We start from the raw sequence: 21,858 nt of genomic DNA, 5'->3' as shown, positions 1-21,858 counted from the left end.
TATGTTTAAGAGACCTCCCTGACATTCTCTGCTTCAGCCCCTGCGGGCCCCCTGCAAGATTCCAACGAAAGGTGACCGACTCCTGAGGTGGCCCTCCTCAGGATTCCAGCGAGGGGCGACAGCCTCGTGCTGAGGGGGAGGAGGGGAAGAGGGAGACGCCTCGGGCAAGCGGCGGGGGTGTCCCATTTTCTCTTTGGGAAATATGGTCACCCTGCATCTTCCAGCTGACGTGGGCAGAGGGGGAACCCCACAGCTTCCCGCCATCACGGTGGCAGGGGAAACCATAGAGTTCAAAAAAGAATTAGCTAAGTTCATGGAGGATAGGGCCATCAGTAGACTAAAATTTTGTCATGGTTATTTTTAGTAAAAGTCACAGAGAGGTCACAACTTCCATGAATTTTTGTTTATTGCCCGTGATATGTCCGTGACTTTTACTAAAAATAATCATGACAAAATTTTAGCCTACCAATAACCATTGATGGCCCTATCCTCCATGAACGTAGCTAGTTCTTTTTTGAACCCTGATATAGTCTTGGCCTTCACAAAATCCTTGGCAAAGAGTTCCACAGGTTGACTGTACATTTTGTGAAGAAATACTTCCTTTTGTTTGTTTTAAACCTGCTGACTATTAATTTTATTTCATGACCCCTACTTCTTGTGTTATGAGAAGGAGTAAATAACACTTCCTTGTTTACTTTCTCCACACCAATCATGATTTTATAGACCTCTATCAGATCCCCCTTAAATGTCTCTTTTCCAAGCTGAAAAGTCCCAGTCTTATTAATCTCGCCTTATATGGAAGCTGTTCCAAACCCCTAATAATTTTTGTTGCCCCTTTCTGTACCTTTTCCAATTCCTGTATATAGTTTTTAAGATGGGGCAACCACATCTGCACACAGTATTTAAGATGTGGGCATACCATGGATTTCTATAGAGGCATTATGATATTTTCTGTCTTATTATCTATCCCTTTCCTAATGATTTCCAACATTCTGTTACCTTTTTTAACTGCCACATTTTTGACAGCAACTTCTCTTCATGATTGGCTCAGCACCCAAATATCACAACACAGATCTTTGAAGACCTGCATGAGATGGAAGAAATTGTTGATGATCTCCTGATTTGGGGCAAAAATAACAAGCATGAGAGAAATGTTTTGCAGTGAACCAAAAAAACAAAAACCAAACCCCCAAAACCCCCACAAAAAATAAAAACCTTAAATTGAACAGTAACAAATGCCAGACCAGACTGAATGAGATTAGTCATGTAGGATCAGTTACAAAGGAGTTGAACAGGCCCAGGAAAGATGGAAGCACTTGCACAAACGAAAATAATCTAAAACAAGAAGAGCTAACAGCGATTCATGGGCCTGTTAACACACCTAAACAAATTCATCTTTAATTTGTTAGACTAAGTGTTCCACTCAGCATCTACTTGAGGATGATGACCACAGAATGACACTGGGATTATTGGCAAAAGGAAAATTTTGGGAAATTAGTAAGAGTTGTCACAGAAGCAGCAGCGCTGAAATATTTTGAGATGAATAAAGAGCCTAAAATCTCACTCAATGTAAACTGACATGCATAGGGGCCTGTCCTTTTACAAGATGAACAGCGAGAAGCATGTGCTTTCAAACTACTAAATCACCACAGCCCGATGCTCAGACAAAGAAGAAATGTTGGGAATCGCTTTGGTTTGTGAGTGGTTTCATGAATCTGTTCAAGGTAGAAACAGACTGTGAAGAGTTGGAAGCCACATTACAGCAACCACTGAAGCGTAGCCTGGACTTCAGAACAGGAGCATGAAATTGCCACAGCACTGATTAAATGTGAAAGAGGAGGTGAGGAGCTTATTGTCATGTCAAACGTGCCTGGGAACAGTGGCCTCAGGAAGAGGATTTGAAGTAAATAGGATTCATTTACCAACTGCTTCTGAAAGAAAATTTGACAAATTCAAATAAGAAAACAAAAAACAACCCCAGCTCACAACAGCTGAGGAAGTCCTTCTATCTGAATGGTTGGGACGAGCAGTCCAGGGATCTCCAATCTGACAGGGACAATCAAGAGGAAATTGCTGATGATGGGACCCTGTACAAAGGAGGTTGTTTTGTATGATAACATAGCATGAGATCACCACAGCCTCCAGCTGGGTATTATGAATGCAAAAGAGAGCTGGAGGTGGTCTAGTCCCGCCAGGTGTGAACACTGCCACAAAGGTAATAATATTTAAATACAATACCACTGTCAATAGAGGAAGCCAAATGCAAAGGGATGGCTGACATCATGAGATACGTGATCACCTTTTGTCTAGGGTAGAGCTAGATCTACTAGAACTAAATAGGAACCTCTTATTAGTGAACAAGTACTCAGCTTCTTAGAAGATTGAGCTGTTGCAGACCATTCTGAGTAGAAGGGAATAACCATTATGAAGCACTGAGCACACCAGGGGATTCCAGACATGTTAGTAGCAGAGAATGACCCACAATTCACAAGTGGCTCATTTCTGCTCTCCGCATTAATGTATCAGTTCCGCACCACATGCCATGCCCTTATGTGCACTCAAATGCAGTCATTTAGCAAAAGTGTTGGTACAAACAGCAAAGAACTTGAGAATCAAAATAAACAAGGGTCTTGGCAGATTTATGGGATCCCTATTTAGCTTTGTGAGCCTATCACAACTCACCTCACAGGCTTCCTTAGAGTCATCGTGTAGTGAGGCAGAGTGGCCTTCCTCCGAGTAGGAAAGTGAGGAACCACTACACTCCCCCTGGTGGGCGGAGCTAAATCCACCCTGCCCACCTCACCAGAAGTCCCGGGGCTGGACAAGAACTATAAAAGGAGAGCCCCACTGCTCAGTTGGGCTGGGAGCACTAGAGGGAGCAGGCAGCTCTTCCAGGGAGCTGGGATCTCAACAGGATCCCAAACTAGGCCCCGAGTGGAGCTGCGCCCTGTGGCTGGAGGAGACAGACAAGTGCGCCAAGGAGCTGCCAGGACCGCTGTCAAACGACTGCCCTGAGGAGCTGCAGGGACTGCCAGCAATCAAATACCCTGAGGTAGGGTGACCAGATGTCTTGTTTTGAAAGGGACAGTCCTGTATTTAAGCCCTCCTGCAAGTGTCCCGACTTTTTCTTAAAAACGGGCAAATTGTCCCATATTTTCTGTCTCCCCCCATCAGTACTGGCGGGTTCTGCTGCTGGCCAGATCCCTATTCGCCAACTGCCTGCCCACCAGCGGTGTGTGGAAGGGTCCAGTGGCTGACAATGGAGGTGGGTGTGCAAGGCTGGTGGCAGAGCAAAGATGCAGCGTGCGGGGCTGGCCGCTCCCCCTGCTGGTCCGTCAGTGCAGTCACTGCTGCGTGTCAGCTCTCAGCAGGGCCCTGCCCCCTCGTCCTGCTGTCCCTGTGGCTGGAAGCAGCTTCCATCCCTTCTCTTCCACACAGTGTCTGCTGCTGGCCACATTCTGGTGTGAACCCTGGCAGAAATCTGGGGAGGAGGGGCATATGACCCTGTGTGCCCTCCCCAATGTGTTGCCTCAGGAAGTCGCAGCACCGGATACCAGGAGAGGCAGGTCAGTCCCGAGGCCCAGCCAGGCATGGAGAGCAGAGAGTGCCAAGCAGGGAGGGGAAGATCAGTCCGTCAACCCCTGTGTGAGAGAGGTGTACAGGAGTGTGTGTGTATTACTTCTCCCAGTGTTTGGGTTGGGGGGTGGGGTAGGGGTGTATGTGTCATCCCTCCCCATGTGAACCCTAAAGCCTTAAAGAAAAGAAGGTAAATATAAAGAATCCAACTACTCAGTATTTCTTTTTAACGGGGGATTGGTCAACTTGATGTTAATTTGAACGTTTGTACTGCATAGATCTGATTGATTGCCGTCAAACTTGCCTGAATACGAGTAATTTTACCAGGTGCCCCATATTCAGCATAGGGAAATATGGTCACCCTACCCTAAGAAGACAGAGGACCTATGGACTGCAGAGCCCTACACCCAGTCTGCGGTAGGAAGTAGTCCAGGGGAACCAGACTCTGGTTTGGTTCTGCTGCCAGAGGGTGAGTCAGCGTGTTGCAAGTGGGATTCCCTGCTGACCCAGTGATAGAACACTCCGCCACTGTTAGGACCCTGGGCTGGGATACGGTGGAGTTGGGTGGGCCTGCATCCCCCTGCCACCCCACCTGAGGCCCAAGAGGCCTGCGTTCATCTGCTGTCCACCCCTGAGCCAGGATGCTAGACCCCAGAATGCTTTGTCTGCTGCATTTGCTCTGCCCCAGCCAGGTGCTGGGCTATAGACTGTTTGTGTTGTGCCCTGCCTGGGGAGCCAGCGCTCCTTTATAGATTGCTAAGTACAATTGGCCCCAGCCAGAAGGTGCTGGGCTATAGACTGTTTGTGGCTCTGTCCCGCCCAGAGCATCTGAGTTTCCCCTATAAACTGTGACTTGCAATCTGCCTGTAGTGAGGCAGAGCGGCCTCCCTCCTCATTTGAGAGTGAGAGACCACTACACATTGGTTCAGAGACCCATGGGCAGCAGGACACAAACCTTAGTGCCAGCAGCTAATAGACTTCTTCAACCGGAGGCCATTGACCCTGGAGTGATTATAAAAGAGCAAGAAACTGCAACAGAAGAAACTTGACAAGAATGCTGGAGTCACCCCATTTGCAAGTGGGAGAGAATGTTAATTCAAAATAGGAAGGGGCTGGAAACCTTGTCAACAGCTGCACCACTCACCGAGAGGTTGTGTCATAGCATCTCCTGAGGGTCAGTCTTACAGGAGGAACAGAAGACATCTAGACAAAACCAAGAAGTTTCCATTGGCACTCTGTATTTAGAGGACACCCAGAATGCTACTGAGTGTTCTTGTGCTGAGAAAATTAAGTAAATGACAATGAAAACACCAGGAACAGGAAACACACAGGCTCCAGGTGGCAGATCCATCTCTGCAGTTGAACAGCCAGTTGCAGAAGGAACTGTTCTGAGAACAAAAGTGGCTGAGTGAGCGGAAAGCCAATGAGGTTCAGATGGGTTAATATTACTCTGCGGCTGTTGTGTTTTGGTTGGTATACAGCTTTTTTTCCATCTGATTTTAAAAATAAAACAAAAAGGAAAGATGTAAAGGTAACCACTTGAGTCTGTGGCTCCTGGTCTCTACCACTTGGCAGGGTTATTGGCCTACATGGACAGCGGTTACAAACAACTGATCAAAAACAGGAAAAGGTTCTCATGAAGCTTTGTCAAGAAGTGTTCCACTATTTTTTCCATTGTAAATCAAAATCTAAACGAAAATTATAAAAAATCAGAAATATGTACAATTTTAACCAACGCTGTACTCAGGTCATGTGTCTGAGCCAGGAACTAAAGACCAATCTCTTTCCAGCACTCCTGTGCACCCTTATATGTATGACTGGGGATCGGTCCTGCTTTGAGCAGGGGGTTGGACTAGATGACCTCCTGAGGTCCCTTCCAACCCTGAGATTCTATGATTGCTCAATCCAGGGATCAGTGATGACTTTGCACAGGGTGCCTTGGTCAGTATGAAAGCTATAAAATACCACAGAACCTGAATCCAGCAGCCTCAGCATAGAATCCTGGTCTTTCTGGGCATTGTTCTAAACCTGGGCACACTGGGCATTGCTGCTTCTGGGGCAGAGACCTGTGCTTTCAGAACGTCACCCGTAAAATAGGCCTGTTGCATTTTCTGTGATTCCTGGCATGCCAGTGAAGCAGTGCAAGGGAGGAAGAAGTAGGCACAACAGACGGCTTTTCAAGAGTCTCCCGGTCAATGCCAGGGGGCACCACCCTTGGCTGCTCCCTGCAGCAACTGCTGCTCAAGTTAACCCAGGTGCTATTTTTCTTTAACAAACTAACCTGTTAGTTGGTTCAGAATTTGAATTGGGATCCATAGGCACCACCTGACAAATGCACACTTCAACATCTTTTTAAATGAGTTTATTTACAGTGCTACTTGAAAACAATATATATATTTATATCTATCACCCTTATGACGGTTTGTGCCATAGAAAATGCCGTAACTGGATTGGCTTTAATTTACAAAAACAGCAACAAGGTAATCTGGAAGGGGAATGGAAATCAAAATTTGGTCCCTAATTATTTCTCTTTTTCTTCTTCTTCTTCTTTTTTTTTTTTTTTTTTTTTTTTAAAAAGCCCCAAAATGAGAAACTGCAACACACATTAATTTATACATAAAAACAACCTTTATCTTCTGGAAAAAAAATCATGGGGCCAGCTTACCTGTTGTGTAAACCTTTTTTTTTTAATATTAAGCTAAATTTCTGCCTGTGTGTGCGCTTTAATAAAAAAAAAGTTATTTGCATGTAACATTCCTTTTCTTTCTCTCAGAGGGATCAGATAGAAGGCAGTTAAGGGAAGACTTAGGATAGGTATCATGAGATCCCTGTCCTCAACCTTCTCTATCCCAAGGAGGATGTTGGAGGGCAGATCTCAGAAGCAGAGGGGTGAGAATCTTGATCAAATTAGTGGAGAGAGGTGGCAAGTGAAAAGGGATTAGAGGCGCTTGTTGTGGGATGAGTCTGGAATTTGGAATATGTCAGGTTGCTTGTTGGGAAAAGGAGGGGTCATCATTTTGAGGACTATTGGGATTATTTGGGAGTGGGGTGCAGGAATAGTAATTAGCAGTGGAGATGTGCTGGGCGAGTGGGCAACCTCAGATTTGGGAGCATCATAGGAAGGCTAGAACTTGGGGTGGAAGGGAAACTCTTAGTCCCATGCCCTCTTCCCTGTCTGAGAGCATTTCTAATCCTTCCTCATCTGAGATTGTGTGAAGCCAGAGGCTAAATGACAGTGCAAGCACAGGCTGGGATGGAGGCAGGAGACACAAATGGAGCAAGAAAGGATGGGATGAGAGAACTCAAGCCGAAGACCCATTTTCTGTCTTCTGTCTCTTTGGATCAACTTCATCCTATACAGGATTAGGGAGAGGGGAGAGAGTGTGATTAGCACAGTCATAACTCCCCCACCCCCCAAAATGTTTCATAGGATTCAGCCCAATATGTGATCCTACACATTGAAGCACACTCTCTGCCTGTGATTCACATTGCTGCATGGCTTCCCACACTCCAAATTCTGTTTGTTTGTCCCCCCCAGGAGTCCCCTCTTCTGTACAGACCCTACAGGTGACTGGCGCTCAGATACGCCAGTGATAGGCATGGGATAAGAACCCTGGACAGATCAATCCACATGTTATCCACACTATTATTTCCAGCACATAAACTCCACATGGATCCACCCTGTCTTAGTCAGACCCCTAGAATCCACCCTCAAAACTGGATCCCCGTGACCTAATTAAAAATCTCAATTTCACATTGGATCCAGTTTCCCACATAAGCCACAGAAATAAGTGATGTATGTGAGATCCAGGGTCCCACACGATCTCAAGCACCCTACATGTAATAAGGAAGGTGGAGGATCTGGATCAATTGTACACAGCATCCACTGGGATTCCTTATCCTTCACTACATGAAATGTATGTATCCTATAGTCACACAAGATCCACGGTGGTGATGTGACTGCTCACTGATAGAATCCACATGGATTTCACCAACTCCCAGACAGGCAGGACAGCCCCCTCTTGCCCCGCTGCTCCCAGTGCCATCACCCACCTCCTCTTCTTCCTCTGCAGATCGTTTTGCTGCATGTCCATCCTGCTCCTGCCCATTCTCATCTCCATCTAAACACAAGCAAAACAGCAAGTCACACGTTAATACCGGCAATGCTCAAGGAAACCTGCCCCTGCTGGGGATGCCCAGAGGGGAGATTCAGTCTCTGTGGCAATGCAACCCTGGCTACCCCAACCCCTCTCCCCACACTCATATTAGCAGCTCCCACCGTCATCCTCTTCTCCTGCCTCTTCTTCATCCACATCCTCAGGATTCTCTTCCTCCTCTGCACCATTTTCCTCATCCTGAGTAAAACAAAGCCACAGAAGAAATCAGCTTTGGCCTACTCTTTCCAGGCCACGCATCACTCCTGCTGCCCCCATCCCAGCCAGCCTGTGCAGCCAAAGCCACCTACCCTCCCAACTTTGTCTCCCCACACAACCCACCTCCCCACAACCCACACTCCACCCACTCCCCTAGCCTGCAGTCCCATGCTACCTGCCTCCTCTTCCACAAGAAACCCTCCCAGATTCTCCTTGGGACTCTGCTCCCCATATCACCTACATCACCTTCTAGGCTGTGCTCTTCATGATGTTTGCCTCCCCTAGTGCCTGAAGCCCTCCCCAAACCTCCCTAGTCTGTGCCTCCCTCACATCACCTGCCACCCTAATCCCATCCCTTCCTCACGGGACTTGGCACATCCCCAGGCATCCACCTCTTCAATCCCCCCCCCACCCCACGCTACCCACCTCCTCAGTATTCCCACCCAGCCCATGCCTATCACTTTACCCTATGCCACACGCCTCCGTGATCCACCACCTCTCACCACGGACCATGCATCCCAATCCTACCTCCTCTGGTCTACAATTTTAATTTCCAGCTACCTTCTCATTGCTCCTTGGCCCATACTCCCCATGCTGTCTGCCTCCCAGGTGGCCCACTCCCCTCTGACTTGTGCTTCCCATCCCCATCCCTCTCACCCCATCCCACTCCCCTAACTCACATTCTGCCACCTGCCTCCCTGATAAGCTCCACTGGGCTGCACTCCTCATCCGTCTCACCTCCCAGATTCCATTCCCCTGTCCCAATTTGCACTCCTCAGGCCAATTGCTTCTCTCACTGCCAAAAATCCCCTCCAAACGTATGTTCTGAGGGGTGAATATATTTGGCCTCACCTCTATTATCTCCTTCTTCTTTTCTTTGCAGACAGTCTTCTCCTCCAGTTTTTCCTTCTTTTCTTTCAATTCCTAGATATGGGATGAGAAAAATAATTCTGAGATTTAGCATCAGAGAGAATGACAAAACCGGGGTTGTTTAAATTTGAAGTGAAGAGGGATAAAAGAGGACATGATAAAATGATGAGTGGGATAGAAAAGGTAATTACACAAAGGGACATTCAATTAAATGGAAATGTAGTCAAATTAAACATTGTCAATGGAAACATTTTTCACATAACACACAACTGGCATGTAGAACTCATTGCCACATGATATAATAGAGGCCAAGAGCTTAGCATATTTCAAAATGGGATTACATATTTATGTGGAAAATGAAAAAATCCAGAGTTACAACAGACAGGAGGAACATTTTTTTAAGTAAGGGATATAAACCCTTGTGCTCGAGGCGTAAAACAACCACTAACTGAGATTGGTTAGAACGAAACTTCTCCTGTGTGCAGTTTATTGTATAATTATCCACTAGGGGGATTCCTGAGTCTTCCTCTGAGGCATCTGGTGCAGGCCACCGTCAGAGACAGGATATGGGATTAGCTGAACCCTGGGTCAGATCTAGTACGACAATTCTTACAGCAGGATTATCTGGCTATTTGGACTCTCTCCTCAGACCCTATGCTACCAGCACTCCTAGCTATATTCGAGACACCACCGACTTCCTGAGGAAACTACAACGCATTGGTGATCTTCCTGAAAACACCATCCTGGCCACCATGGATATAGAAGCTCTTTACACCAATATTCCACACACGGATGGACTATAAGCTGTCAGGAACAGTATCCCTGATGAGGCCACGGCACACCTGGTGGCTGAACTTTGTGACTTGTCTTCACCCATAACCATTTCAGATTTGGGGACGACTTATACCTTCAAGTCAGTGGCACTGCCATGGCCCCACAGCATGCCAACACTTTTATGGCTGACTTAGAACAATGCTTCCTCAGCTCTCGGCCCCTAGCACTCCTCCTCTACTTATGCTACATTGATGACATCTTCACAATATGGACCCATGGGAAGGAGGCCCTTGAAGAATTCCACCTGTATGTCAACAATTTCCACCCCACCAGCAACCTCAGGCTGGACCAGTCCACACAAGAAATCCACTTCCTGGACACTACAGTGCAAATAAGTGACTGTCACATAACCACCACCCTATACTGGAAACCTACTGACCGCTATACTTACCTACATGCCTCCAGCTTCCATCCAGGACACATCACATTACACAGTGTCTACAGCCAAGCCCTAAGATACAACCGCATTTGCTCCAATCCCTCCGACAGAGACAAAACACCTACAAGATCTCTATCAAGCATTCTTAAAACTACAGTACCCACCTGGGGAAGTGAGGAAACAGATTGACAGAGCAAGATGGGTACCCAGAAGTCACCTACTACAAGACAGGCCCAACAAGGAAAATAGAACACCACTGGCCATCACATACAGCCCCCAGCTAAAACCTCTCCAGCGCATCATCAACGATCTACAACCTGTCCTGGAAAACAATCCCCCACTCTCACAGGCCTTGGAGGCAGGCCAATCCTCGCTTACCGACAGCCCCCCAACCTGAAGCACATACTCATCAGCAACTATACACCACACCACAAAAACACTAACCCAGGAACCAATTCCTGTAACAAATCCTGTTGCCTTCTCTGTCCCCATATCTACTCTAGCGACACCATCATAGGACCCAACCACACCATCAGAGGCTCCTTCACCTGCACATCTACTAATGTGATATATGCCATCATGTGCCAGCAATGCCCCTCTGCCATGTACACTGGCCAAACCAGATAGTCTCTATGTAAAAGGATAAATGGACACAGATCAGACATTAGGAATGGTAACATACAAAAGCCAGTAAGAGAACACTTCTTTCTCCCTGGACACTCAATAACAGATTTAAAAGTAGCCTTCTTCAACAAAAAAACTTCAAAAACAGACTTCAAAGAGAAACGGCAGAGCTACAATTCATTTGCAAACTTTAACACCATCAATTTGGGCTTGAATAGGGACTGGGAGTGGCTGGCTCACTACAAAAGCAATTCTCCCTCTCTTGGTATTGACACCTCCTCATCAATTATTGGGAGTGGACCACATCCACCCTGACTAAATTGGCCTTCAACATTGGTTCTCCTCTTGTAAGGTAACTCCCTTCTCTTCATGTGCCAATATATATTTATGCCTGTATCTGTAATTTTCACTCCATGCATCTGAAGAAGGGGTTTTTTTTAACCACAAAAGCTTATGCCCAAATAAATCTGTTAGTCTTTAAGGTGCCACCGGACTCCTTGTTGTTTTTGTGGATACAGACTAACATGGCTACCCCTCTAACACTTGACAGTTCCTATGTCATCCCAGTGTATATCATAGAATCATAGAATATCAGGGTTGGAAGGGACCCCAGGAGGTCATCTAGTCCAACCCCCTGCTCAAAGCAGGACCAATCCCCAATTTTTGCCCCAGATCCCTAAATGGCACCCTCAAGGATTGAACTCACAGCCCTGGGTTTAGCAGGCCAATGCTCAAACCACTGAGCTATCCCTCCCCCCCTAGAAGTTGGGATTTATAGAATATCAGAGCTGGAAGGGACCTAAGGAGGTCATCTAGTCCAACCCCTGTTCAAAGCAGGACCAATCCCCAATTTTGGCCCAGAACCCTAAATGGCCCCCTCAAGGATTGAACTCACAACCCTGGGCTTAGCAGGCCAATGCTCAAAGCACTGAGCTATGAGCCTGGCTAAAAAGGCTTGTTACTGTGAAGCTTCTAGACACCAGTCATATAATCATAGAATATCAGGCGTTGGAAGGGACCTCAGGAGGTCATCTAGTCCAACCCCCTGCTCAAAGGGGGACTAATCCCCAATTTTTTTTTGCCTCAGATCCCTAAATGGCCCCCTCAAGGACTGAACTCACAAGCCTGGGTTTAGCAGGCCAATGCTCAAACCACTGAGCTACCCCTCCCATTGTCAGAATAACTATCCTCCTCCCCACCTCCAACCCTAGGAACAAAATCTCACTTCAGTTACAAATTTGCAGAAGTCTCCTTCTCACAGGAGAGGCTGGGACTCTAGTAATCCTACTTAATATAGGATTCGGAGGGGGCGTGGAGAGTGTCCCTTCTCCCCATGATCAGAGACAGGAAAAGCTCTCTCAGGCTATGTCTACACTACATCTTATGTCGGCATAATCTATATCACCTGGGGGTGTGAATAAACCACCCCCCGAGTGACATAAGTTACACCAACATAAGCCCCAGTGTAGATAGCGCTATGCTGGCAGAAGAGCTTCAGTCACCCTCCCTGAACCAAGAGCTGGATCACTCCCTCAAAACCATATCCTGGTCTCCTCGTTCCCAGTGTCTTGAGCAATGGGATTCTAGGCCCTTCAGTTAGTAAAACAATTCCCCAGACTCACAGACCCCTCAGCACTGTGCAGTGGTTTCTAAACTCTAGTCAGAAGGGGTTGAGATTTAAAGACCTGACTTCCGGCTATGACTAATGGGAGACTGACAAAATCCTCTGCTAGTGTCTGAAGGGTGTGAACCCCGGAGGGGGATTGTTTAGGGTACGGGGAAACTGTTGGAAAAGGACTGAAACTGAGCCATGGAAAAGGAGTTCAGTGACCATCCTTCAACACTTTGGGATCTAGGAACCTGGGGAGCCATCTCCCCAAAGGAGTGGTCTAGAACCCCATCACTCAGGACACTAGGAACTACAACTCTGAGTAGAACTATTCACATGCCTAAATACCCTGCTGAATTGAAGCCTAAGCACCCTGGGAATGGAGCGAGGGGGAAAATCCTTCCCTCCCTACCTAGTGCAGGAGGTGATGTGGGTTTTCCCAGCTCTGATTTCTACCTTTTAAAATATATTTTCCACGTTCTTATTCTATATAATGAAAAGAAGCCACAGGAGAGAAGACTGGGTAGTATTAACCTTTACCTCAATGCCCCCAGCTGCCCCTGGGAATTTGGGAGGCAGTCGGAAGAACGCAGTATTTAGTTTGCTCGGCTACTAAAAAAACATTGGGCAAGTTCCAGTGCCATAAGGCACATGTTAGGGTCTTTCCTATTTACCCCCACAAACCCCGTTTTAGCAGATGACTTTCTGTCTAGGTTTGCAATGAGCACAGGCAGCTGAATGTGCTCCCCAGTCCCTACAACACAGCAGTGGAAAGGCTAGTTCAGGGGCATTTTATTCTTTTACCACCTCGGACTTGTCTTTGTCCAAACTGATAATGAGAGCTTATATTTGCGCAAGGACTAATAAGTCATAGTGATGCCATCTGTTCCCTACACTCTCTTCCTCACTCTTCACCCTCCCTCCTTCTTTCTCTCTCTTTTCCTCATTCGTTTTCTTGCCTAACTCTACTAACCTTTAGCTAGCCAAAAGAGCAAAAACATTTCTAAAGCAGCAGCTTCAGCCCCTGCAGCCTTTAAAAGAGATCCACTATGGCACTGCATATAGTACTGGGGGGACGGGACATACACGCCCACATTTTTGGATGAATAGCTTGTGACGCCCCCCCGCCCGACCTCTGTGCCCCACATAATGCAAAAATTCAAATCCTCATCACACAACCAACCCTCACAACAGTCCAACCCACAGCAGCTGCAGTACAAAGAGCTCCTTTCCACAGCACTCACAGCATATCCAATGCTCACAGCACAGAAACACAACTCAGGCAAACATCATTCACAGCACACAATGCTCAGTACCACAGCACTCAAGAGACGAAAAATAAACGTTCAGAGATACCCAATCTATGCGCTAGCATAACTCGCACCCACTCCTGCACCGAGCAATCTCACCAGGCACAGGCACTAAGGTGCCCCACTCCCTCCTGTTTTATTACTTTTCCTTTGTTAATCTAACAAAGCCCCTAACCACCACCCACCCTTGCTGGTTGGATACATCGGATCTTTCCCCCCTTCCGCAGCTATGACCCCGGGGACCCCGACCAGCCAGCCAGACTGGCACAGCCACAGATCACTTGACCAGGTCGGCACCGGATCCAGGGGCAGCAAAAACATCAACAGACTTTTAAAGAAAACAATCAGGGACCAGCCCGCGCTTCGTGCAGGGTTAATGGCCAGGGAGGTGAGCAGCGAAGTGAAGGGAGATTGGAGCGCAGGCAAGGCGAGGGCGAGATAAAGCAAGCCAAGACGGGGAAAGAGAGCGAGCTTTGTGATCGCACAAACACTTCTGTCTCTCTCACGTGCGCGTTGCACTGAGCACTCGGGGACCCACCGCTCCACGCAAATGCTAATTCAGAGCAAAGGACAGGAGAAACGCCAGGGGCGAGGAAAGAGCCCCTGAGAGGAGACAAGAGCAATGGAAAGGGGTGGGGAAAGGGAGTCGACAACACTGCCCTGCCCCTGCTTTCCCCGCGCCGCCGCTGTCGTGCGAAGATCTCCGAGCACTTTACAGCCATCCCCGAACTGACAGACTGAGGGGGCGAGGAGGACCGGGGGGAGGGGGCAAACAAGCTGGCGGAGGGTCAGGCTGGATGCTCACCGTGGCACCCACTTCTGCAGTCGCCTCCTCCGCGCGTTTCTCCGACATCCTGGTGCAGCAGCGGGAGCAGAGGAATCACCCACCAAGAAATGCCCGGGAGCCCCCTACGGAAACGAGCTAGTGGGGATTGGGCAGCGGAGCCGAGGAGTTCAAAGTCCGAACAACCCAAAGGCCAGTGGCTGCAGCTTGTGCCCCGGGGACCGAAGTGCCAGGGTCTCCCGTCCCGCCGTGCTGGGGGATATGCCAGAGAAGGGGATTTATACACCACTCGGTGACGACGGAAGGAGGGACCTGGGGAAGGGAGGGGAGTCGGACTGGGAGGGAGAAAAGAGGGAGGCACGATGTAGAGAAAGCCAGGTTGGTGGAAAGAACCCTGGAACAATGTGTACTCACATTTGCCAAACGATCACTAACAATTAGGGGAAGCAGCATGGTAAGCGGAAGGGGTGCTAGGAGCCCTGGGTTCAGTTCCAGGCTCCAGCACCCACCTGTTGTGTGACCTTGGGCAAATCTCTGCCTCGGTTTCCCCACGCCTTCCCTATCAGATTGTGAGCTCAGGGCAGGGACCCTGACTCACTGTGTATTTGTAGTGTACCTAGTGCAAACGGGGCTCAGATCTTGGTTTGGGGCCTCTAGGTGCCACTGCAATACAAATAATAACTAACACATTGATAAAAGGAGTACTTGCAGCACCTTAGAGACTAATACATTTGTTTGAGCATAAGCTTACTGAGCTTTTTGCCAATACAGACTAACAGGGCTGCTACTCTGAAACCTTACACATTAATCTTCACCCTCTTGTGCAGAGGAGAAGCTGAGAGAGGGAAAGTCACACAAGTCACATAGAGCCAGAAGTCCTGTCTCTACGGTTCTCTAACCCACTGGACCCACATCCTCCCAAAGCTAGAAGGGAGTCCAGAAGTCCTGCCCCCAACTCTATCCCATTAGACCTAACTGTGTCCTACAGCTAGAACTAGGGGGTGGAGAAAATAATGGGTGTGTGTTGGTGATGTGGTGTTTCCTTAGGTCGCCGTCTGAAAATCCTAGACATGAAAAATGCTATTAGCAACCATCTTGTCCAATGTGCCGCTCCTGCCCCTGCCCCTACCGCCTCGCCGCACTTCCCTTTTCTCTCCCCCCACCCCCATCTTCGGAGGACAGATGGGAACACTTCGTTCTATCGTCCGGCCCAGCCACTCTAGCTGCTGCTGCTGCGGCTTCAGCTATTGGTCGCTCACTGATCCCGCTTGTCTAGGCTCCCCGCTGCGTTCAAGCTGGACCTGACCCAGCTGCGGGCTGGAGGACGGCTGGCGGGGACGGCTGGGGCGTAAGATGGTGCTTGGCATATAAAGAAGAGGCTGAATTCGGTCTCCCTCTTGTTCAACGTTTCCCTCCTTTTGTCTCGCTCTACATCTGCCTCTTGAGCTGGCGCCTTTTCGGGCTGGCTCCTGCGCAGAAATCCCTCTTCACCCCAGCCCGACATACACCAAAGGAGCCCAATGCGGTCCAGGAAAGAACTGAAACACATCAATGGATGTCCAAAATCACCAACCCTCCCCGACCCATTGCTTCGTATAACCCCGCGTACAAGGCGCTCTACCCCGTAGGGCTTGGGTCTGGAGCCCTGGCTATGGAGGGAGCCCCTCCACTCCTACCCATTCCCAAAAGGAGGCGCTGTAGGGAACAGGGCAGGGCCCCTGATTGTGGGGACAGCTCCTCCAGTCCCACCAAGAGTCACTGGAGAGCGTGCAGCGGGGGGCGCGGTTCCCAGCTGCTCCAAGCAGGCCAGCAGGAGGCGCTGCCTGGGCATGGGGGAGGTGGGTACGACGTGCCTGGCAGGGCTGTGTGGGGCAGAAGCGTCGGTACGCTTACGTCGCCCGCGGTTCCTCCTGCCTGGAATTTTCCACTCCAGCAGCCCGCGCTCCCAGCACGCCCCGCCCCCGCCTGGCACTGTTCCCAGGCTTTCCAACCCCTTCCCCGCTCGCTCCTCCCCTTCCCCTCGCCGCCCAAGTCCCGCCAGGGAGGAGCCGGGCCGGGGACACAGCACTCCTGCGCGGGAACCAGGCAGGGCGAGGGGTGTTTTTCCCGCGCTCAGAGGGTGGGGTGTGGGGCAGCTGGGGGAGGGGAGAAGCGGCTTCCAAAACCCCATATAAGGAGGGACCAATGGGCGGGCATGTGATTGGATAATTCAAATGAGCTCTTCTCTTGGTAACAGGCTTCTCATTGGCTGCTGGAAACAATTCTCTGCAATGGGGAAAAGGCGTAAAGCAGAAGAGAACGGAAAGAGGCCATCGGGTCCGGACGGGGAGGGCAGTTACTGTGACAACCGGGGCGGGGTTTGGGTTTCCTGCCTCTGGGGTGGGAGGGGGGCCCTGGGTAGCTGGGTTCTGTCCCTGGTTGTGGACGGGGAGTGAGTGCTAAGGGGCTACAACAGGGGGGTCTGTGTAGAACAGCACTCCTAGGGTCTCTCCTACCTGCAGGGGGGAAGCAGGGCCGCTAATTAAAGTAACAGCTTGAGCTCAAAGCTAACCGCAGGCATGAAACAGAATACAGTGTCAGCAAGAGTCTCTGGATACCGTGTGCAGCATTGACACCTGCTGTCTCGCAGAGTGTTACACTTGCTGGCGGTCTTTAACCCAGACTCCCAAGAACTGTTTGCCTCTAGGATGTCAGTTCTATTCTGGTCCCAGCTCAGGGGTAGTGATATCAGGGAGTAACATACAGAATCTTTCACCTTGAGGGCCCTGGTATCTCAGGCAAGGAGACTGCCTGTTTCAGGGAGATCAGTAGATCCCTGAAAATCTGCAGGTACCTCTGGACCATGTTTGCAGATCGGATGCGGTTACAAATTTTGTGTCATGCAGGGCTCCAGAGATCAGGTTAGAAGATACAGAGCCTTTCGCTGGTAGGGCTCTGGTTCTAACCCTCTTCCGTGGAAGTTGTTTCCAGATGATAGTTTTGTGGCCCCTGCATGAGAGGTTTGTGAGTCTTGTTCCTAATGAAAATACATATCCCTTTTGCCACACTTGGCACTTCTCATCAAGCAACACAAACACTGCACTCTTTTTTCCCTGGCTGAATGCTCATGCACATTGCCAAACACTCAAAAACATATACACACATACCCCAAACACATGCATATACCAACAAACACACACATATACAAATTCATGTATACTCACAAACGTGCATTCCATGCACATGCACACACATTCATAGATTCCAAGGCCAGAAGAAACCACTCTGATCATCTAGCCATAGAGTTTCCCCAGAGTAATCCCAAGAGCAGATCTTTTTGGAAAAACATCCAGTCTTGATTCTAAAATGGTCAATAATGAAGAATCCACCAAGAACACCAAGTAAAGTGTTCAAATGGTTAATTAATCTCACTGTTAAAAAATTATGCCTTATTTCCTGTCTCAAGAAGTGTTGCACCCAACATGGGGGAATTCTAAATTAGACCTTACCAACTAATCACAGAACTAAAAATTAATGGTAACTTGGGTTATCATGACTTGATAATGTGCAAACAGATAGAAGTCCAGACTAGTGATATAGATACTTGGTGCTTTAAAAAGGTAAATTTCACAAAGTTTAAAACAATTATGAGCCAGATCAGCTGGGAGAAAGTATTTAATCAGAAAAGATGTGAATTATAATTGGGAATTCTTGAAGAATATTTTACTAAATGCCCCAAAAGCCACACTCCCATGATCAAGGAAGAAGGCTGTATTAGTTAAAAAACTCACCTGGTTTAGAGAAGTGAATGCAGCTATAAAAAATAATATATAACAATTGGAAGAAAGGGGAAGGTAATGAATATAAATCAGATGCTAGGAAATGTAGAAAATTGACAAAGGAAGCAAAGGGACAAATGGAGAAATCTATGGCCAGCAAGTTCAGAATAAAACAGAGAGTTTTAAGTATATTAAGAACAAGAAGAATCCTAACAAAGGTACTGGTCCATTACTAGATGGAAATGGTAGAATTATCAATAGTAATGGACACAGGTGCCGGCTTCTAATTTTCCTTGGAGGTGCTCAACCCTTGCTCAGCCCGAGGCCCTGCCCCAACTCCACCCTTTCCCCCAAGCCTCCACCCTTGCCCCACATCTTCCCGTCCCTGCCCTGCCCCTTTCCACCCCTCCCCCAAGCACACCCCATCACCTCTCCTCCTCCCTCCCAGCGCCTCCTGCATGCTGCGGCGGGCAGGAGGGGGGAGGGAGGGACGCTTGGCTACCCATGGATGCTAAGCACACAGTATTTTTTTTTCGTGGGTGCTCCAGCCCTGGAGCACCCAGGGAGTCAGCACCTAATGTAATGGGGAAAAGGCCGGTGTGTTCAATAAATATTTCTGTTCTGCATTTAGGGAAAAAACTGATGATGTAGTCATATGATATAACACTCTTTCTATTCCACTAGTATCTAAAGAGCAGCTACTAAAATTTCGCATTTTAAAATCAGCAGTTCCAGAGCAACTTTCATTCAAGTGTTTGAAGAGAGCTGGCTGAGGAGCTCACTGAACCATTAATATTGATTTTGAATAAGTCTTGGAACACTGAAGAATGGAAGAAAGCTAATATGCCAATTTTTAAAAAGGGTAAACAGAATGACCTGGGTAATTATAACTAAGGCTATGATTTAATCATGGGTATTTTTAGTAAAAGTCATGGACAGGTCACGGGCAATGAACAAAAATTCACAGCCAGTGACCTGTCCGTGATTTATATTAAAAATACCTCTGATTAAATCAGGGATGGGGACACTGCTGGGGGAGCCTCTCAGGAGAAGGCTGCTGGGAGGGAGGCACCTGGGGCTATCAGCTGGCCAGGGACTGCTGCCCGGGGCCACTCTGGCCGGGGGCCGCTGTAGCAGGGTCACGAAAAGTCATGGAATCCGTGACTTCCGTGACGGACACAGAGCCCTAATTATAACCATGTTAGTCTGATATTGATCCCAGAGAAGATAATGGAGCAACTGATATGGGACTCAATTAATAAAGAATTAAAAGAGGGTTATATAATTAATGCCAATCAATATGGGATTATGGAAAATAGACCTTCTCAAACTAACTTGATATATTTTTTGATGAGATTACAAGTTTGGTAGATAAAAGGAGCAGTGTTGATGTAATATACTTAAACTTCTGTAAGGCATTTGACTTGGTACTGAATGACATTTTAATTAAAAAATTAGAATGATATTAACTGTATTAAAAACTGGCTAGCTGATCAGTCTCAAAAAGTAATTGTAAATGGGGAACCATCATCAAGTGTGTGTGTTTCTAGTGGGGTCCCACAAGGATTAGTTCTTGGCTCTCCACTATTTAACATTTTTATTAATAACCTAGAAGCAAACATAAAATTATCACTAATAAAGTTTGCAAATGACACAGAAATTGAGAGAAGTGATAAATAATGAAGAGGACAGATCACTCAAACAGTGATCTGGATCACTTTGTAAACTGGGTGCAAGCAAACAACGTGTGTTTTAACATGGCTAAATGTAAATGTATACCTTTAGGAACAAACAATATAGGCCATACTTAGACAACGCAGGATTCTATCCTGGGAAGCAGTGACTCTGAACAAGATTTGGAAGCTGAACATGAGCTTCCAGAGTGAGGCTAAGGCCAAAAAGGCTAATGCAATGGTTGGATGCATAAATGGGAATGTCAAGTAGGAAAAGAGAGGTTATTTTACCCCTGTATTTGACACTGGTGCGACTGCTGCTGCAATAGGGTGTCCACTTCTGCTGTCCACGATTCAAAAAGGATGTTGATAAATCGGAGAGGGTTCAGAGAAGAGCCATGAGAATGATGAAAGGATTAGAAAACCTGCCTTCTAGTGACAGACTGAAGGAGTTAAATCTATTTAGCTTAACAAAGAGAAGGTTAAGGAGTGATTTGATTAAAGCCTATAAGTATCTACATGGGGAATAAATATTTAATGATGGGCTCTTCAGTCTAGCAAAGAAAGATATAACATGATCCAGTAACTGGAAGTTAAAGCTAGACAAATTCAAACAGAAAATAAAGCATACATTTTTAACAGTGAAGATAATTAATCATTGGAACAGTTTACCAAGGGTTGTGGGGGATTCTCCATCACTGACAATTTAAAAATTAAGATTGGATGTTTTTTTAAAAGATATGCTCTAGGAATTACTTTGGGAAAGTTCTATGGTCTGTGTAATACAGGAGGTCAGACCAGATGATCACAATGGTCCCTTCTGACCTTGGAATCCATGAAAAATCCACAGTGCTGAGTACAGATATCACTCACTTTCCCATGGATTTTAAGGCTCTGTATTGCATGGGAACTCCAGTCTCTTCTTCAGGCTGGCTTTGTAAATGCAGCAGAATATTTCTCTCCCTTTTAGGGTCTTATGTCCTTGGCACACAAGCAAAGCTGAGGATATATGAGCTAGCTGTCTCTGGGAATAAAATATGGGGTGTGTGCATACATGTAGAGTATATGTGGATTTTCTCTGTATGTTGTGTATGTGTGCATGTTCTTGAGCTGCACACTTGTTTGTTTCAGAGTAACAGCCGTGTTAGTCTGTATTCGCAAAAAGAAAAGGAGGACTTGTGGCACCTTAGAGACTAACCAATTTATTAGAGCATAAGCTTTCGTGAGCTACAGCTCACTTCTTCAGATGCATATCGTGGAAACTGCAGCAGGCTTGTCAAGCATGTGTTGAGTGAATATTGCATGTGTGTATTTTTGTGTGCACGTTAAATTGTATGTCATTTGTTTTATGTGTTGGTATGTGTGGGAGAGTGGTATATTTGCATTCATTTATATTTGTATACATGTATATGTGTGTGCTTGGAGGTGGGCAAGTGTATTGCATGTGTGCAGTCTCTTCATGTGTTTTGTGTGTGCATGTATATCAGGGTGTAAGTATTCGTATGTGTGTCATGTATGCACACATCTGTATCATGTGTGCATACATGAAACGTGTGCATGTGTAGACATATGTGTCATGAGTATGGTCGGGGACAAACACATTTGTACATTTCCTTTTGAGTCCTCTCCTGTTCTTGATGTCTTTCCCTCCCAAGGTGATTTGATGTGTTTGTTACTGATGTTTTGCAGATTTTGAACTAACTCAAGGTTTTTTCTGAGTGAAAAGAAAACACAATGTTGAGTAGTTTAAGACTTTTTTTTTTTTTTAAAAAAGACATGTCTTTCTCAGCAACAACTCAAAAATGGCTCAATAAAAACTTCCATACTATGCATGGAACAACAAAAAAGGAGAGTTTAATATTTGCATAACTTTCCATATATTTGCATAGATCTAGGCACAAACCATTGGTAGCAGCTGACATCCCATTTTAAAGTGAGATTGTAGCAAACCCACAATGTGGGGAGAAAACTTATGGGGTCAAGAACATTTGAGAGGCACTGTTCATCCATCTATCTGTCTGTAATAATAGTTCAGGGCAGATTTCTGGTCTTGTTCCTATTTTCATGG

General features: G+C 47.1%; 1 protein-coding gene across 1 annotated transcript; it reads right to left on the bottom strand.

The window, feature by feature from the left end:
* Positions 1 to 6,746: 6,746 nt before the first annotated feature.
* Positions 6,747 to 14,668, bottom strand: PTMS (parathymosin). The gene is made up of 5 exons (XM_073311586.2): positions 14,381 to 14,668; positions 8,802 to 8,873; positions 7,856 to 7,931; positions 7,630 to 7,697; positions 6,747 to 6,929 (listed from the first exon to the last, which is right to left on the bottom strand). The coding sequence occupies exons 1-5, from the start codon at positions 14,426 to 14,428 to the stop codon at positions 6,879 to 6,881; spliced, it is 315 nt and encodes a 104-aa protein (XP_073167687.1). The 5' UTR covers positions 14,429 to 14,668; the 3' UTR covers positions 6,747 to 6,878.
* Positions 14,669 to 21,858: the final 7,190 nt, after the last annotated feature.

The sequence above is a fragment of the Lepidochelys kempii genome, chromosome 1 (genome assembly GCF_965140285.1).
Source record: "Lepidochelys kempii isolate rLepKem1 chromosome 1, rLepKem1.hap1, whole genome shotgun sequence".
Taxonomy (NCBI): Eukaryota; Metazoa; Chordata; order Testudines; family Cheloniidae; genus Lepidochelys; species Lepidochelys kempii.
The sequence above is the reverse complement of the archived record's forward strand: the minus strand, read 5'-3'. Positions and strand labels throughout refer to the sequence as shown.

Excerpts from the sequence above, each read along its gene's own strand:
- PTMS (XM_073311586.2), bottom strand. The coding sequence starts at position 14,428 with ATGTCGGAGAAACGCGCGGAGGAGGCGACTGCAGAAGTGGGTGCCACG. Across the intron at positions 8,874-14,380 it reads CTGCAGAAGTGGGTGCCACG|GAATTGAAAGAAAAGAAGGA; the intron begins GTGAGCATCCAG and ends TCCCATATCTAG. Across the intron at positions 6,930-7,629 it reads CTGCAGAGGAAGAAGAGGAG|GATGAAGTTGATCCAAAGAG; the intron begins GTGGGTGATGGC and ends AATCCTGTATAG.